This window comes from Mastacembelus armatus, chromosome 16 (genome assembly GCF_900324485.2).
Source record: "Mastacembelus armatus chromosome 16, fMasArm1.2, whole genome shotgun sequence".
Taxonomy (NCBI): Eukaryota; Metazoa; Chordata; class Actinopteri; order Synbranchiformes; family Mastacembelidae; genus Mastacembelus; species Mastacembelus armatus.
Genome location: NC_046648.1, coordinates 4,007,346 through 4,024,278, shown reverse-complemented (window position 1 = coordinate 4,024,278; position 16,933 = coordinate 4,007,346). Strand labels below are relative to the sequence as shown.

Sequence of the window (16,933 nt, the reverse complement as noted above, 5' to 3'; positions counted from 1 at the left end):
CTTCTCTTCTCTCTTCTCTTCTCTTCTCTTCTCTTTTGACTTGACTGGGGAGCAAACTGGCTGATTACAGTACATTCCAGACTATGTGTGTGGTGTTGCTTTTGTCAGCAAACTGGCATTAATTAATAAAACAGTTTTACATCTCTGAGTGTTGTGGAGACATTTGCCTATGAAAAAAACTACTAACATGCTGACATTTATTCTTTCATATAGTGTCTACGTACAAGCGCACAGTAGTGCCCACAGCTGACCAACTATAAATCAACTACAGAGAGGTGGTTGACAAGAAGGAAATCCCCTTTTTCTCTTTCTACCCTTCTTTCCCTTTGCCTCATTCCATGTTTTTCTCAAAGCATTTTTTTGACAACACCAAATACATAAATGCCCTTCCTCCTCCTTTTTTCTTTTTACTCTGTTTCCCTGTCTTCTCTTTAACCCCCCCTCTCCATCTGAGAGCCTTAGTGCTGTGCCCCAGGGACTAAGACAATGGTGATTTTGTTTTGGGCATCTGTGTTTCCTTGACTTGTTGAGAAATGACTAAAGAGTAAAACCCAAACACAATATGTCATAGGTGTTGAAATACCTTTTACCACATTGGCATTACTGTTAGCCAGAGCGCTGGCTTATGTGCTGCACACCACTGCACATGAAAACTTGATCTCAGCATTAGGCTCCAGATTGTTTTCTTAGATGGACGATCACATTTCTTTTAGGTTTTATTATGTTATGATATGACATGTGATGCTAATCTGTAGTGGGCTTGTCAACCACTAGGAAACCACCACACCACCAACCACACAGGAAAAAAGTTTCCAAATAATTAAGAAAATGTGCTCAGGAAACCATGTTAGAGGACTATAACTGCTAGACACAGCAGACAAGTCTGAAAGTTACAAAGCTGTGTCTTAAAGCCTGTGTCAGATAAACAAAAGAACAGAGTTTGCTATTATGGAGAAAACATGTAAAAGTGAATATAGTGATGATAATTAAGTGCATTAAAAAATCTTTTATTGGGACATGATGACAAAAGTTAATATTGCAGCCAAAATAAATTAAGTCTTCTTCCAGAGCCTTTTTCCACTAAAACTTTAGACCATCCCAGAAAGATGAAATTCACTCAGAGTGACAGCTGAACAGAAACAAATCAGGACTCATTGCTACAGATGAGTTGCTGACATTATGTATATTTGTTTATTGTTATTTCATTTACATTCTAAAATCCCATTGAAATACCATCATCATTAGCCATCATCTATCAGTGCTTTTAAACCATAACCAGTACATTATGCTCTATTATTGTGCCTTACCCGTACATGCCATACATGACTGCCCCTGTGTGACAATGTAGGACAAGGTAATGTAAAAATGGAGCAGTGTCTTATCAAACAGCATGCTCACATTTTCTTACTGATAACACATTTCCACTTGACAACTGTTATAAATGATCAGTATTAAATTGCACTTTTAAAATCACTGTTTTTTTTTCTTAAAAAATAGAATGAATGTTTGGAATAAAAAGGATACCTTTTGTCAGCATGAAGTCCTATGAAACATAATAAAAAATATAAGGTTAATAGGCTTAGGGTAGAGTAATAAAAGGACACAATTATATTGCTCATCAATACAGTCTTCCAGCAATACTGTATTTTAAAGCCAATAAATAAAACAGAAAGTACTGTACATAGGTCACACAATTCAGTTTTTCTTTCCGGAAACATGAAGATTTCACACTGATTTGGTGACAAAAGAAACTGTAGCACCACTGAGTATAAACATAAATTCACACAGCCTCTCAGAATAGTTCTGTCAAGCATGATGTATTTCATGTTTGTCTTTACTTCTTTACTGTTCAGTGACAGCACAGAGCATTCTGTTAACATCCATGTTAAGGGAAAGCCAAGGCTGCTTATTAGACTAAAATTATGTTTTCTTGCTTGTATCTAGAAAACATTTCTTTTTTATTATTTAACCTCTGAGTTCCAATTCATCAAGAATTGCAGTGCAGACCAGGGTATGTCATGTATTATAGCGTAGCAGTGCTTGAACCCTTGTCAGACAGTTTTCTCTGTTGGCCTGCCATCATTGGCCTTTGGTTGACTGGGAGATGATGGGTGTCCTGGGTACAGATCTGTTCAATAAACAAATCTGGGATTTTTCAGGTTTTTGGACATGTCAGTCCTATTTGCTTTAATCAAGATTCCCATTTTGCTAGGTCCTCCGCATAATTCTCTCCTTAATTTGTACTGTTCTGATCACATTCCTGCGTAGTGTTGTCAGCATCAAGTTCTTCTATCCAGATGTCCAGCATCACAAGGGCACTGCAACACTCTTGCACTTCCATTGAAATGTCCTTGGTTTTTCAGTGCTCAGCACACACTTAAAGCCAAAACACCGTCTTTTCAAGCATGGACCGCAAATATAGTCTTTTCTCTATCTAACTATCTGTCTGTCTGTGACACAGAGTAACTTTAGGTTATTATAGGTTTGAATTTGAACAGGACTGGCAGCACTGCTTGCCATAGAACTTGTGGTTGCAGACTCCATGCTGGGGCACCAGGTAACACCAGCTGAAGTAATCCCTACATGCAACGTCTGTGGAAAAAAAGGATAAAAAATGTTGAAAGTTTATCTTTATTCTGACAAACATTTGTCAGATTACAAGGACCATTAAAAACTGTAAGAGCTTCAGTACCTTTCTTGTCAGATTGTGGGCAGAAGTTGGTGTTGCAGGCCTGGGTAATTGAGGGTTTAAGGTGAAGTGCACACCCAGGAGAAGGTGAACCCTCAGTCAGACATTGGACCGTTCTGATCTGCACTCCTCCTCCACAGGTCACTGTGCACTGTAGAGTACAACAAAACACAGATATAATGGTGACTACTATGAATCCCATACAATGCAAAGAATACATTAAATATCATTTCTCTTCTCAACAATGCTGATGAGTTTACAGTAACTATTAAGAATACTGAAACTCTGCCTACACATTGCTTCTTGCCCGATTTTGCTACATAGTCTTAATAAAAGTCAACTTACCTGAGACCAAGGAGATGACTGCCATTCTGGTCGAGGCAGTGGTTGAGCTCGATAGGTGTGATGATGCATGCTCCATTGGTGGACTGGCGGGGTAGTGCGAACAGGGCATGGAGCCAGGGTGCAGGGTCTGTGGAGATTTACTGTGGGCTTAGGGACATGGTGGCACTTTTTGGCGGCAAGCTCTCTGTATTTTCCTGCAGTGTCCTTTTTATGGAAACCAAAAATTTTCATGTTAGCTACAGGTTTTGCACAATATGTCACACTCAGGAAAACAACTTTTTACAATGAAATCTATGGCACTATATGTGTTTCCCATACACTGAATAGAGGAGAAAAACACAAACAAATTGAGATGTGACAAGATGTGACTGAAGCAATGAACTGTCACGATGTTTTAATGATTTAAAACTGGAATTGATATTTGAGTAAGCAAAGCACATATAAGACCCACCTTCTCTGCGCATTTAATAAAGCGTGCCTGATAGCCACGACCACATGTTACTGAGCACTGAAAAGGAGAAAGACAACTTAATTGACATCAATCAACATCAGCTAATAAATACATAATGACCAGCTACTGTTTTTTTTATATTTTAATATTCAGCAGTTTTTATAACGCCTACCTCTTGCCATGTGGAGACAAACCACTGGACCTTGCGTTGTTTCGGGCAGCGTTTGATGAAGCAGGATTCTTGACTGGCAGGTTTAGGCAGGCCTGCACACCTGCTATCTGCAAGTGTGTGCGTCTTAGCACCTGGGTCGGTGCTTGTACACACAACTGTCCTTTTCTTCAAGCCATTGCCACATTTACGAGAACACTGCCAGACAAGGACAAACATAATAATGATGTTTTATGCCTTAAAATTGTTTAAGCTTTACTTCCTCTTTGACTGGCAGATCATCTGATTACAACAGTAAATTCCAAAATGAAAGAGCATGCTGACAGAGGCGGAAAATTCAATAGATAAATGAAATCTGTACTGGGGCCACTACATGAGTCAAACATTCCTACATTTTTGTTATGCTAAAAAGCTTATCCATACAACATTGTAAGGAACACTGACCTATTCAACAAGGGTAACAGAATTATTCATGAATTTTGGCTAAATGGGTTGAATTATTTTAGTGCATATGTGGTACACAATTTTATAGGTAGGCGTTCCAACCTTTTTCTGCTAAACATAAGTATCTGTCAAAATTAACTCAAAAATTGACATACAAGCAGTGACTTCCTCAATACCTCCTTTGATGTAGGCCACCAATACCCCCAGTACTTGTCTAATGGCACAAATCAAAATCTTAAAAACTTTTCTCTGCATCCAAGAAACATGGGCCTGAGATGCACTACACTGTGCCACAGAGAAGAAGAAAACTGCACACCGTTTGTGACATGTGGTTAGGGATATTTAGACTAAAATTATAGCTAAAATGTTTAATAGTGAGATGAATCACCACATGCAATGCATAGGATCTGGACAGAGAACAAAACATGAGACGTCTCAGTGGACACATTCACAGTTTAAAGCCAGTGACATCACTGTCATAAAATGTGGTGAATCCATGGGTTTCACCCAACAACATATGTAGTGTCACATATGTATGTTGAACTTTTTACACTGAACGGCAAGTATGCAGTTCAAAGTTTTTTTGTTTTTTTTTGTTGTGGATAAACATTTTATGCTAGTGTACAGCGTGTCTTTACTGACTTACTGTACATCAACAACTGTTGGTTGACAGATCACTTTCACACACATGCTTACCTGAGACCATGGTCCAGTAGTCCAAACCGGTGGGCAGCTATGTGTGTTGCAAGCTTGCTTCCTGGCTGGGGTGGGCTGGGCACATTCAGAATCGGCAAGGGTGTCTACATTGGCCTCACTGGTTTTCTGTACACACTGGACCCGCCGCATCTGCTCTCCTCCTCCACAGCTCCGGCTACATGCTCCCCACTCTCCTATAGACCAGCTGGGACAACACAACCCAAGCCTGCTGAGTCTATATGCACAGCTACTTAATCACTTATTCAGACAGGCCTGTAGGAATTCACCAGTGATGTTATCTGTACAGTGACAGCAGCTATAGAAGATTCCCTGTGCAGCCCTTAAACCACTTTGGCACATTGGAATTGCAATAGCCCACTCATTGCACTCAAATGTATAATGAAGTTACTACCAGAGTATACTTTACATGTAACCATTGCTTAACATGTTTACTGTTGCTTATTGACAGACGTATTCAACATTATTCTAAACACCACGTGTTCATATATTGTTGACATCAGACAGTGCATGTTGGAAACCTAACTCCACAGGGTGTTAGAAGCTTGTTCATGGCTGACTGTCTTTAGAGCAACCAAAATACCAGGCTTTTAAACTGTAACTTATACCCAACTGCACAATTTTAAGCTCCCCCCAAGCCTAACCTTAGCCCTAAAATAAAACATCATGTTACTTTTACCTCAATTTGTACACTAGACTTTTGACAAATATGTTGGCAACTACAAAAGCCTGTCTGTTTCACATTTTGTATTACAAATTCTTCATATTAATGTGTCTTAAACATGTAATCCCCTGACCGCAATGAGTGTACAGTTTAGGACAGCACAGTTTATGTTATTTTTAGTGTTTTTTTCTTTTTTCTTAAAACTGCAACTTGACAGACCATATGTCTTGCAACGCCTAATCCCCAAGGCTCCTAACCCTTTTTTCTTCCACAAAGCTTCACTGCATCTATCTCAAATGACCCCAGACTCAAGGTGAGGGTGGTGCAATTGCTCACTGCGTACTCTGTCATCCTCTCCCTAACCTTACTCCAATTTACCCACCCAGCCTCCAAAGGATTTATCCCAGACAAGCTAAAATGTTGCTGTCAGCATACATAGTTGTATATATTAACAGTCCAAACTATATTTGTAGCAATGCTTTCATTGGAATGTTGGATTAGCAGAGTATAACTCTATACATGCACTATCAAATGTAAATAAATACAAAGGGAGAAATTCCATCTGTTTACATACTGTATATGTCATGGCTTACACTGTAGTATCATCAAAAGATGATTTGAGGGAGGATAAGAGGAGACTAAGGTATTCAGTTGTTTAAACATTTAACCAGATTAACAACAGTTACTGTAACATGTGACATATTTAACATATAGAAGCTAAACCTCAATGGGGTCATTGTATACATAAATACAGCTAGCAGAAGACCAACTAAGGTCACAGCAATTTAAGAGCAGAGACATATTTGGACACAGTTACACTACTGCCTTTAATATAGAAGATATTCTACATATCTTGTATTTCTTCATTAGTATGTCTTTATAAATATTTCACACTTAAACTGTCCAGGATTTTGGTTATGTACCACACAAGCTTGTGGTTACTTGATATCATGGATTTATAATGTTAGAACATTTAACAACTAGCTTCAGTGTGACATCATATTTAAGCTTTATTTGGTTAGGCACCATTTGGTTACATCTCACATATCAGAAGAGTAAAATATAGTCATCTTGATACACAGAGGGAAACAGGTTTTGTAATGTGGTCGATGATAAAGGTCATATATTAAATTTTTTAAATTAATACTGAAAGGCATATACTTATACCACAGATTTATTACTTTTTTGAACTCACTGGAATGGCCATTGGTATAATATACTGATTAATTCCATATCAAATTATAAACCATCTTGTGATCTTTGCCTTTGCTGCTATCAGTAGATGTTGCTGGAGGATGAATAAGCATCACACCCTCTAGACAGAAGCATAGGGGATCAGGTATCATGCAGACAGGGTGTTAAATAGTCTATGTGGTCTAAATTACGCTGTCTAGATGCTTGCCGAAGGCATTAAATAACCTTTGACTTGTGTTTATAGCTGTGCCAGTGTGTGTTTGTGTGCGTGTAGTATATGTCAGTGTGGGGTATATCAGTGTACGCCCACACCATGAGACAAAATGATATCATGCTCCAAATGTGAGTGGGCACCGGAAACCTTTTTCCATGATGTAATGTCTTTTCGATCCAACACACTGGAAGCAGACGCAGCAAAATGAAATAACTGCAGGACCTCAGAATAGTATGGCCTGCAGAGATGGACCGATGATCACAGCCAGCTAGTCTAGTCTAGTACTGATGTTTTGGTCTATACAGCACATGCTTTGTCTTGGATCACAGTTTATACACAAAGAGGATCCAAAAACTTTAAGAAGCACTTTGGAAAAATGCATCCAGATGCTCAGTGCAAAAGAAGTTGAAACACATCCACATCCAGAAGAACATTATGCCTAACAGTTCAATTTAACAAAAATATTAATAAAGGTGCATAATTATTAATAATATATCTTGCCCCTAATAACTTACTCTAGTAATCACTCCTTTGTAACAGTGCAAAGTCATTACTTTAACTAAAAGTGTTTTCATACCAGGGACAGTTTTAATGAATTCAGTGGTGGGCCTTGAAGGTGCAATGTGCAAAATGTGAAAGATTTATGGTATCTAGTGATGTGATTGCAGAATACAATCTTCAGAGCACCTTCCAAAACATGAATCTCAGTGTTTTGTTTGTCTGGGCTACTGTAGATTAATGGCGGTGCAACATGGCTGCCTCCGTTAAAGGAGACCCGCTCCCTATGTAGATTTAAAAGGTTCATTCTAAGATTCTAAGAAAATGCAACAGTTGATATTTTCCAGTGATTACACACTAATGACAACATATTATGCATTTTATAGCCCATTTCCACTAGACGTTCATTACACACTGAGCCTCTAAGTGCATTTTACAAATGTATGGTCTAACAGTTAATTACAATAGAACATTCACAATTTGTAGCATTACTTACTATAAATTCCTTGTGGGGGCATTACATTGTCTTACATTCCTTTCTTGGAGACTTATCCTAACCTTAACCATAAGTGCTACTTGCCTAACCCTAACCTTCACCTAAACCTAAGCTTAAACAAAGTTGTCACTCTAAAAGACACACACACACACACACACACATTTCTGCACATATGAGCACCTAAGTAGCACCAGCTGTAGATAACAAAGGAGGTTCAGGAGATGAGTGTAAATGGTTGTGAGATTACTTTACAGCCACTATTATCGCCACTTCCTCAACTCAGTGTAAACACACAAATCCATTAGTGAGTAAGTGCTGATAGGGGTAGTGTGTGTAACTTTGCAGTTACACACAGTGTGAGAAAGAGAAGGTGAGACAAAGAAAATTAGGTGAAATAGAAAGAAATATCAGAGAGGAGCTTCAGAATCTAAGATAACCACAACGAAGCACGGCTACAACACTGTTGGTGTGTTTGACACGGAGAGAATATGAATTTGAACACATTTATAAATTACTTTTAAAAGATACAGACAGTGAGACAGACAGATAGAGTGTGTGTATGTTTGTCACAAAGCCACAACATCAAAAATCCCTGCTGATGGACTGGAAGTCCTGCAACCTGAGCACAACCTAGACTGAGTGACACCTATCCTGGCTGCTTGTGTGTATGTGTGTTGCAGACAAAAAAGACATCACATTAAAGTGTCCAGGCCATTAGAGTTATGTTTACAGCTGAGCCTGAAGCCACCCAAGTAATGAATACTGTAGTTAGAAGTCTGGCAACCAAGCCTGCTTTTGCTCTATGCGATGTGTGTATAAGTAAAAATCAGAAACATCTCACAAATGAAAGTCTTCACCCTATGACTGTGAGAGAGCGGGAAACAGCTACCAAGACAGACAGTGAGACAGGCACAAACTGACCTCATGGCCTAAACAAGAACATGAAAGAGGGGCCAAGAGACAGAAAGTAATATTGCCCCTGGCTGGATGGCTGGACCTCCTTCAGTAAAGTGGTGTGTGTACTGAGAGTAAAATGAAGCATCTGTTGCTCCTCAAGTATCTTAAGAGATGAGTGAGCAGTAAAGAGATTTAGGAGGTAATTAAATTACTTGTGAATGTTTTATAGTGCAACATGAATTTTGAATTTTTACTAGTTTATAAATGAATCCTTCCTACAGGAAGTCACAAAGCTTTTTAGTGAATTTAGGCCTAATGAACTTTACTAACCGGTAACCCAAGGTTTTGCTTTTCTATCTAGGGTGTACCCCGCCTCTCACCCGGTGTCAGCTGGGATTGGCTCTGATGGACCTTCTGAACACAGAGCTTCTTAATACACGTCATCTTGTCAGGTTTAAAGTCAGTAGTGAACTAAACTATATTTAGGGAGTAACAAAAAGTGTTGTTAAAAAAGCCCTTGGTAACAGTAATTTCCACAACACAGCATTAGGTGGAGTACAGTGGGAACCATCCTGATATAAGATTTGTTGGATTCTCTTGTCAATAGTGCCTCACAGCTCTATAACTGCAAAGGTTTTTTAGCCTTGGGTGTGAATCAGCTGCACTGCTGGCTGTGATGTGTGGTCCTCACAGTACCACAGTTTCTTTCTGAAAATAGCAGTGAAACAACGCAAAGCAGCAAGGACTACATAATAAGCAACACACTACCACACAAGATGACACTACAAACCAAAAACAGGCCATCATTACTTACAATGTCTGACATGGCCTTCTTTTTCTGCGTGTCTTTATATATAATTTCTGTCAACACGATCACTACTTTCTGGCAGAGAATCTGAGACAGTTTTGTGGTCACCATGCAGGATTTTCCTCGGGTACCTGTTCCAAAAGCTGAGCAAAAGGGAAATATTGATGAAATGACAGTGCTATGCAAAGGAAAAGTCCCCTTTTAAACAGCTGTTGGTTACTATAAAACATCAGATAAATGGCAACATACTGTAACTGGGATTCTATGATTTCAGAGCTGATTGCATAATGTTGGTACCCTGTGATGTATTATGGAGAAAATATTTTTTTCAGCAAGTTCTGGGACATGATGCTTAGATTCCAGATAAAAAAAGGGAATGAACAAGAGATTCTAAAGCAAGACACTCAAAGCAAAATAGGCAGAAACTAAATATACTTCAGCTAATGCATGCACCAGTGTTAATGTATTTTGCTTTAGCTTGGCATTTTGACTGTACTAATTTTGGGGTGGGGTACAGTAGGGACACTTAAAATTGGTGAGTGTTGAAAGTCTTAATGAGATGGTGAGAAAGTTGTGGTAGGAATGAGCTGCAGAATAACAAGACACCACCACTGTTCCTCTCCTATCCTGCCCTGTCTTCCTCCTGTGCCTGTTCCAGAAAGCATTCATTCATTCATCCTGGGCTCTTGGCAGTATCATCCTCATATTAATATTTTTATTATTTGGGGTGCATTTTATTATGCATGCATATGCAGGGTTTATGATTTTTGGTCTTTCTGCATGTGTCTAATTTTCTCCAGTAATTTTCTATTTTGCTGCCTCTTGAATGTTGGAAATGAAGTAAAGAAAGCAAGAAAATGACTCATAACATTAAAAAGCACTAATTTCCAGGAACACAGATGCAAGGCCTTATTGTTCCTGTCTCTGGGAAGGCCTTTGAGTATCTAGGAATAATGAAAGTTCATGAGGCATTTTAAATGGCTTGGTTTGGCCACAACATAACAAAACAGTTTTTAAAGCAGGGGACAAAGTCACATTTGGACATACAACAACAGAATTTTCCTGGATATCCACAGCCAGCACTGACCAAAATGAGGTCAATGCTCTGCTAAACCCCTCTCTGCTAATAAATCAAGGCACAACTTGTCAGCAGTGTCCCCTTCATTTGCAAGAATTTGGCTCATATTGCAAACCATTGCTAAGAATGCACATATGAATATTCAGAATAGGAACACAGAGGAACTGATGCCTCAACAGCAGCTGTAAAAAAATCTCCAGACAAACACTTGTTATTTCTCCAGAGACAGGCATCTCTATAAAGCTTATGTGGTAAACTCTGCATTTTTACATCAAAGACACATCTTGCACAGTTAAAAATTTCCTTAATCTGGTTTGCACTATAACACAAAAGCACAGAAGAAGTAAAAAAGGGGTAAAAAAAAAAAAAAAAAAAAATATATATATATATATATATATATACAGTTAAAGAAGCTAACTGCCCTCCATGAGCGCCTGGCAGCTCAAATGAACCAGCTGCTAATGGATGGGACTCACCCAGAGTGGCTAACTGAAGGCAGGACAGTCCTGATCCTGAAGGACCCCCAAAAGGGAGCAGTCCCATCCAACTACCATCCGATAACCTGCCTCTGCACAACATGGAAGCTCCTGTCGGGCATCATAGCGGCTAAGATGAGTAGGCACATGGCTCAATACATGAGCAGGGCCCAGAGAGGAATGGGTAAGGACACCAGGGGAGCAAAATACCAACTACTGGTGGATAAAGCGGTCGCTCGAGACTGTAAGACCAGGCAGACCAACCTGTGCACCGCCTGGATTGACTACAAGAAAGCCTACGACTCAATGCCTCACACATGGATCCTGGAATGCCTGGAGCTGTACAACATCAATAGGACCCTAAGAACCTTCATAAGGAACTCAATGGAACTGTGGAAAACAACCCCAGTAGCCAACCTCAAGCCGATAGCACAAGTCTCCATCAAGTGCGGCATCTACCAAGGAGATGCTCTGTCCCCGCTGCTGTTCTGCATAGGCCTGAACCCCCTCAGCCAGATCATTGCTAAGACGGGCTTCGGATACCGACTGCGAAATGGGGCAACCATCAGCCACCTCCTGTACATGGATGACAGCAAGCTGTATGCCAGGACCGAGCGAGACATCGACTCACTGATCCACACCACCAGGATATACAGCAACGACATTGGAATGTCATTCGGACTGGACAAGCGTGGTCGAATGATAACAAAGAGAGGGAAAGTTGTCAGGACTGAAGGAGTTGAACTCCCAGAAGGCAGCATAGCGGATGTTGAGGGGAGCTACAAGTACCTTGGAATCCCACAGGCAAATGGGAACCAATAAGAAGACGCAAGGAAAGCAGCCACAGCCAAATACCTACAGAGAGTAAGGCAAGAAGTCAGCTAAATGGGAAGAACAAGGTCCAAGCCATCAATACCTACGCCCTGCCAGTCATCAGATACCCTGCTGGCATAATAAGCTGGCCAAAAGAGGAGATAGAGGCCACTGATGTCAAGACAAGGAAGCTCCTCACAATGCATGGAGGGTTTAACCCCAAATCCAGCATCCTGAGACTGTACGTTAAGAGGAAGGAAGGAGGCCGGGGACTGGTAAGCGTCAGAGCCACCATCCAAGATGAAACGGCCAAGATCCATGAGTACATCAGGAAGATGGCCCCAAGCGATGGAATACTTAGTGAATATCTCAGGCAACAGAAGCCCGATGCAGAGGAAGAAGAGCGAGAACCGTCATGGCAGGACAAACCCCTGCACGGCATGTACCACCGACAGATACAAGAAGTGGCTGATATCGAAAAGTCCTACCAGTGGCTGGAAAAAGCTGGACTGAAAGACAGCACAGAGGCACTGATCGTAGCAGCACAAGAGCAGGCCCTGAGCACAAGATCGATAGAGGCTGGGATCTACTACACCAGGCAGGACCCCAGGTGCAGGCTGTGCAAAGATTCCCCTGAGACAATCCAGCACATAACAGCAGGTTGTAAGATGCCAGCAGGCAGAGCGTACATGGAACGCCATAACCAAGTGGCCGGCATAGTGTACAGGAACATCTGTGCCGAGTATGGGCTGGAGGTCCCAAAGTCAAAATGGGACACACCTCCAAAGTTGAGGGAGAATGACCGAGCTAAGATCCTGTGGGACTTCCAGATACAGACCGACAAACAGGTGATGGCTAACCAGCCGGACATAGTAGTGGTGGACAAACAACAGAAGAAAGCCGTAGTGGTAGATGTAGCGATCTCAAGTGACAGCAACATCAGAAAGAAGGAACATGAGAAGCTGGAGAAATACCAAGGGCTTAAAGAAGTATATATACATATATATATACATATATATATATATATATATATATATATATATATATATATATATATATATATTAGGGCTATATTACTTCCTCTAATATACTTTACTTCGTCTAGGATAAATGGGTTCTTGCTAATCTCCTCCATACACAGATAATCCTTAGTAACTGTAACAACTAACTAGATCTATATGGCCTGATGAGAGTGGTGTCTCTGTCTTTAGTGTTTCCAAACTAACATATGTCACATGTCACAGCCTCTTGTGACACATACAACAGTAAAGGTGTAAGGAAGTGATAAAATTGTATGTTTATAAGTTGCTAACATTAACATGTCTGGCTAACTCACTTTCTAAAGTATCCTTATTAGTAACCTTACATAGATTTACTTCCAAGGCAAAGAAGTACTGCATATCATATTTGTTAGTGAGGTTAAAGGTAATGAAATAAATTGTTTAAGATACAGTACATCTCAGTGTATTATTACCTGTGTAAACTCATTGATACAGAGGAGCCTATAGGGTGACAAACTGACTATCACAGAAACACTGGTTCATCGTCACTGTGAAGGCTTTTATACAAAATAACAACAATAAAGCTAAAATTTAATCTGTCCCGTGTGTCCAAGCATGCACTAAGCTGTCAAAAAGGGCATTGTCAGATTGAAATTGAAGTTAGATTTTAGGACTGGGTAGCTCTAGCAATGTAGTTTATTTATTTGCATGTCCTCAATGTGAATTATCAGCTGGTAAACTGACCTCTTGTCTGGGAGATGCAGCCTTATCCTCAGCCTTTGAGCACAATATTCTGTATGCAAAAGAATTCACCAGGTTCTTGTTTTAAAATAAGTTTGATTGAAATAGTCATCTGGAGACTGTTTTCAACCAACTCATGGAGCTGACATTAGCCTTGGAACCTCACTAGCTACAGTTGATAAAATCTGCTACATTTTAAGAAGTAAATCTAATAAAGTTAGAATTGTAAACTGTATTTACGGTGCCAGAATTAAAACAATAACTTAGTTAATACGTCTCTATAGTTTTGTGAGTCATACTAATTTATTCTATATTAATTTTGTCCCTCTCTATTAGCACTGATAACCAAGACAGAAGTCAGTCATTCATCCATCCATTTTCTATACCAGCTTATTCCTTAACCGGGGTCACGAGGATCTGCTGGAGCCTATCCCAGCTCTCTTTGGGTGAAAGGCAGGGGTCCACCCTGGACAGGTCACCAGTCCATCTCAGGGCCACATAGAGACAAACAACCTCACACACTCACACTCACTCCTATGGGCAATTTAGAGTCACCAATCAACCTGACATACATGTTTTTGGACTGTGGGAGGAAACCAGAGTACCTGGAGAAAACCCACACAAGCACAGGGAGAACATGCAGACTCCACACAGAAAGGCCCCTGATGGGTTTGGAAAACATATTTACTATATGTTGCACTAGCAATCTCATTCTCCTGCAGTAATTATGTGAGCCCATGAGATCTGGTCTGTGTGATATCCTAAAAAGTATTCCTCCTGCTGCACACACAAGATCAGAAAAACAATCAACCAGTTTTGTTCCTTTTATACAATTATTCTATGCCCTACACATGCATATCCAACTTTAAAAAAAATTTCATTTTTTTGACACTTTCATTTTCATCATCAACAAAATCTTATGTTCCCCCACTCATTAAAACTAGTGTTATCCCAAGTGTCTTTCATTGATTTGTTTTCTGGCCAGTGTTTTATTCTTCATGACACTATCCAGAGCAGTACAGACAAGGGAGGAACATTTCCCCTGTGTTTGCCTTTATGTTTGTGTGTTCATACATGTCTTGACTGTCAGCAGTCACACCACTCCCTATGATGGCCTCAGTAGCAGGCCCCGCTGATTAATTGTTGATCCTCAGCCCTGGCTCTGTGTGTCAAGAGTATAGACAGTGACCAAACCAAACGAGCTCAGCCAAGAGCCCATGAAACCACACCTTGAAACCACAGAGTTTTTAATAGGTCTCGCTCACCACTCTCGCTTGTCTGGTATCATCATACATTACAGAAAATGTGTTAGTGCAACTCTTAAGGGACAGCAATGGCATTGTAGATGATTGAGAAAAGCCTCTTGGCAGGAGCAGCTTGGACAACAACCTCAGCATAAGATAATATTTCCTACTTTGGTTCCCATCTGAAAATAAATCTTCAGGTTACATTTCATGCACCCTTGTAGAAAAAATGTATCCTGAGGATGACCAGAGTCTGGAAAACAACCAACATGTCTCACCAAATAACCTAGTAGTATGTTTTGCATATAGCAGTATTTCTCAAACTACACATCTAAAACTAAAATGTCCCAGATGAGGCCTAATATAACCAGAGAACTAACCTTTTGTTATGAGCTTGGGTCTGCAACAGTCATGCAACATGTGAAAAATGTACAAGGTCTTGGCTTGTTGTATTAGGCAAACACAGAAGCTAACTGTTCCTGACAGTTGGTGAGGTATCATACTGAAGTGGATGAAGACACAAACAGAAAATCCAGTGGAAGTTCCCCTGTCTTCAGTGTCTCACACACATGTTTTGGCCAAAATGGAAGTTATTTTTCATCACATGAGAGGAAAATGTCGTCATTGTAGAACAGGTGCTTCACTGGGCTGGGGAAAGGGTGGGGAATACGGTCAGTGCTGCCTGACACCCTTCATTCACTTAGTATGAAGGGCTAGTGTGGGAAGTTTGGAAAAGCTGACTCAATCAATAAACCGGTCTATTTGACTCTGCATGTCAAGAAATTGCAGAACAGATGTGTAGGTGTTGTAGACCAGTAACACATGGCAGTCAGGAGAAGGGAGGGAGAAGCTGAATAGGACAGAAAGTTAGAAAACAAAAGACTAGATCCGGAAAAGCAGAGAGAACAATATTTAGACCAAGTGGAGAGCCTATGGTCCACTAGCATTGTCAGCTTTTAACTATATCAACCTATATGGTGGGGGCCCTAACATAGATCATCTGTCTCCTCCAGTTACCACCATGAACATGCATATACAGTATGTTAGGCCATTATAGCCTGGAGTCTGTTTGGCTGTCACATTGTCTACAGTACATTTTATAGCCCTTTCAGGGTGTGTCAATTGAGAAATTGAATAATTGACATGCCCCGAAGTCTAGAAGTGTAAAAGGACCAAATATTCAGTATTTTTCCATCCAAAAGCATGGATCAGTAAAATATGAGGAAATATCATCTGTTCAAATATCATGTTTAATATTGTCCAGATTGAGAGCTATCTAGGACAGAGGGCAGATATACAGTATTGTTGAGGTTTTTTTATGAACCTTTTAAGCCACAGAAGAGCAATGACTTCAATGAGGTTTGAGCAGTTTTGATGTGTTAATCAGACAAACTCATCTAAACAAAATCAAGGCCAATCACAGCCAAGACCCTGCTACTTATGACTAACAAGCAAAGCGCTGACATTGAAAGAACATAGGGTCTGACCTGGCAGGACATGGATGGGTGTTGCAGGGCATCACTCTGGTAGCTGGTCTTGATTTGGGATTGCAGTAGGATGTGTTGACCTGCACTCTTAAGTCTTTGTAGCATGCTGACTTGGTGTTCATCTGGCCTGTGTGAGTTAAATATCAATAACTTCAGACACATTATCTTTAAAGTTGAATATCAGTTTCGTTTTGAATTACAGTCTGTTCTGTCTGCCATTTGGCTACTACAAACTAAGAGTAAAACAAAACTGCAGGCTCAAAATTACTGTGATGGATTGAATAGGCCTGGAGAGGGTTTTGGATTATTGGAACAGATGTATAAAAACACCACTGTTACTGAGCTGTATGTTCACTCTTGACCTTGGAAATAGCAGCTGTGCAAAAAGCAATTTTGGAACATTTCCATCTTTCAGCAAAACAGCATTGTTCTTTATGACATAATGTGTCGATCATCTTGTCAGAATAATATCTGCACATATACAAGTAATATGTGAATATTAGACACCTG

General features: G+C 40.1%; 1 protein-coding gene across 2 annotated transcripts in view; it reads right to left on the bottom strand.

The window, feature by feature from the left end:
- Positions 1-1,398: 1,398 nt before the first annotated feature.
- The window catches only part of adamts16 (ADAM metallopeptidase with thrombospondin type 1 motif, 16), a 46,710-nt gene continuing 31,175 nt past the window's right edge, over positions 1,399-16,933 (bottom strand). For both annotated transcript variants that reach the window (XM_026293695.1, XM_026293696.1), the window contains 7 exons: positions 16,424-16,550; positions 4,795-4,999; positions 3,658-3,852; positions 3,486-3,542; positions 3,035-3,238; positions 2,693-2,840; positions 1,399-2,592 (listed from right to left, as the gene is read on the bottom strand). In XM_026293695.1, the coding sequence (XP_026149480.1) occupies positions 2,477-2,592; positions 2,693-2,840; positions 3,035-3,238; positions 3,486-3,542; positions 3,658-3,852; positions 4,795-4,999; positions 16,424-16,550 (1,052 nt within the window). In that variant the 3' untranslated portion in view covers positions 1,399-2,476. The remainder of the gene's footprint in view (positions 2,593-2,692; positions 2,841-3,034; positions 3,239-3,485; positions 3,543-3,657; positions 3,853-4,794; positions 5,000-16,423; positions 16,551-16,933) is intronic.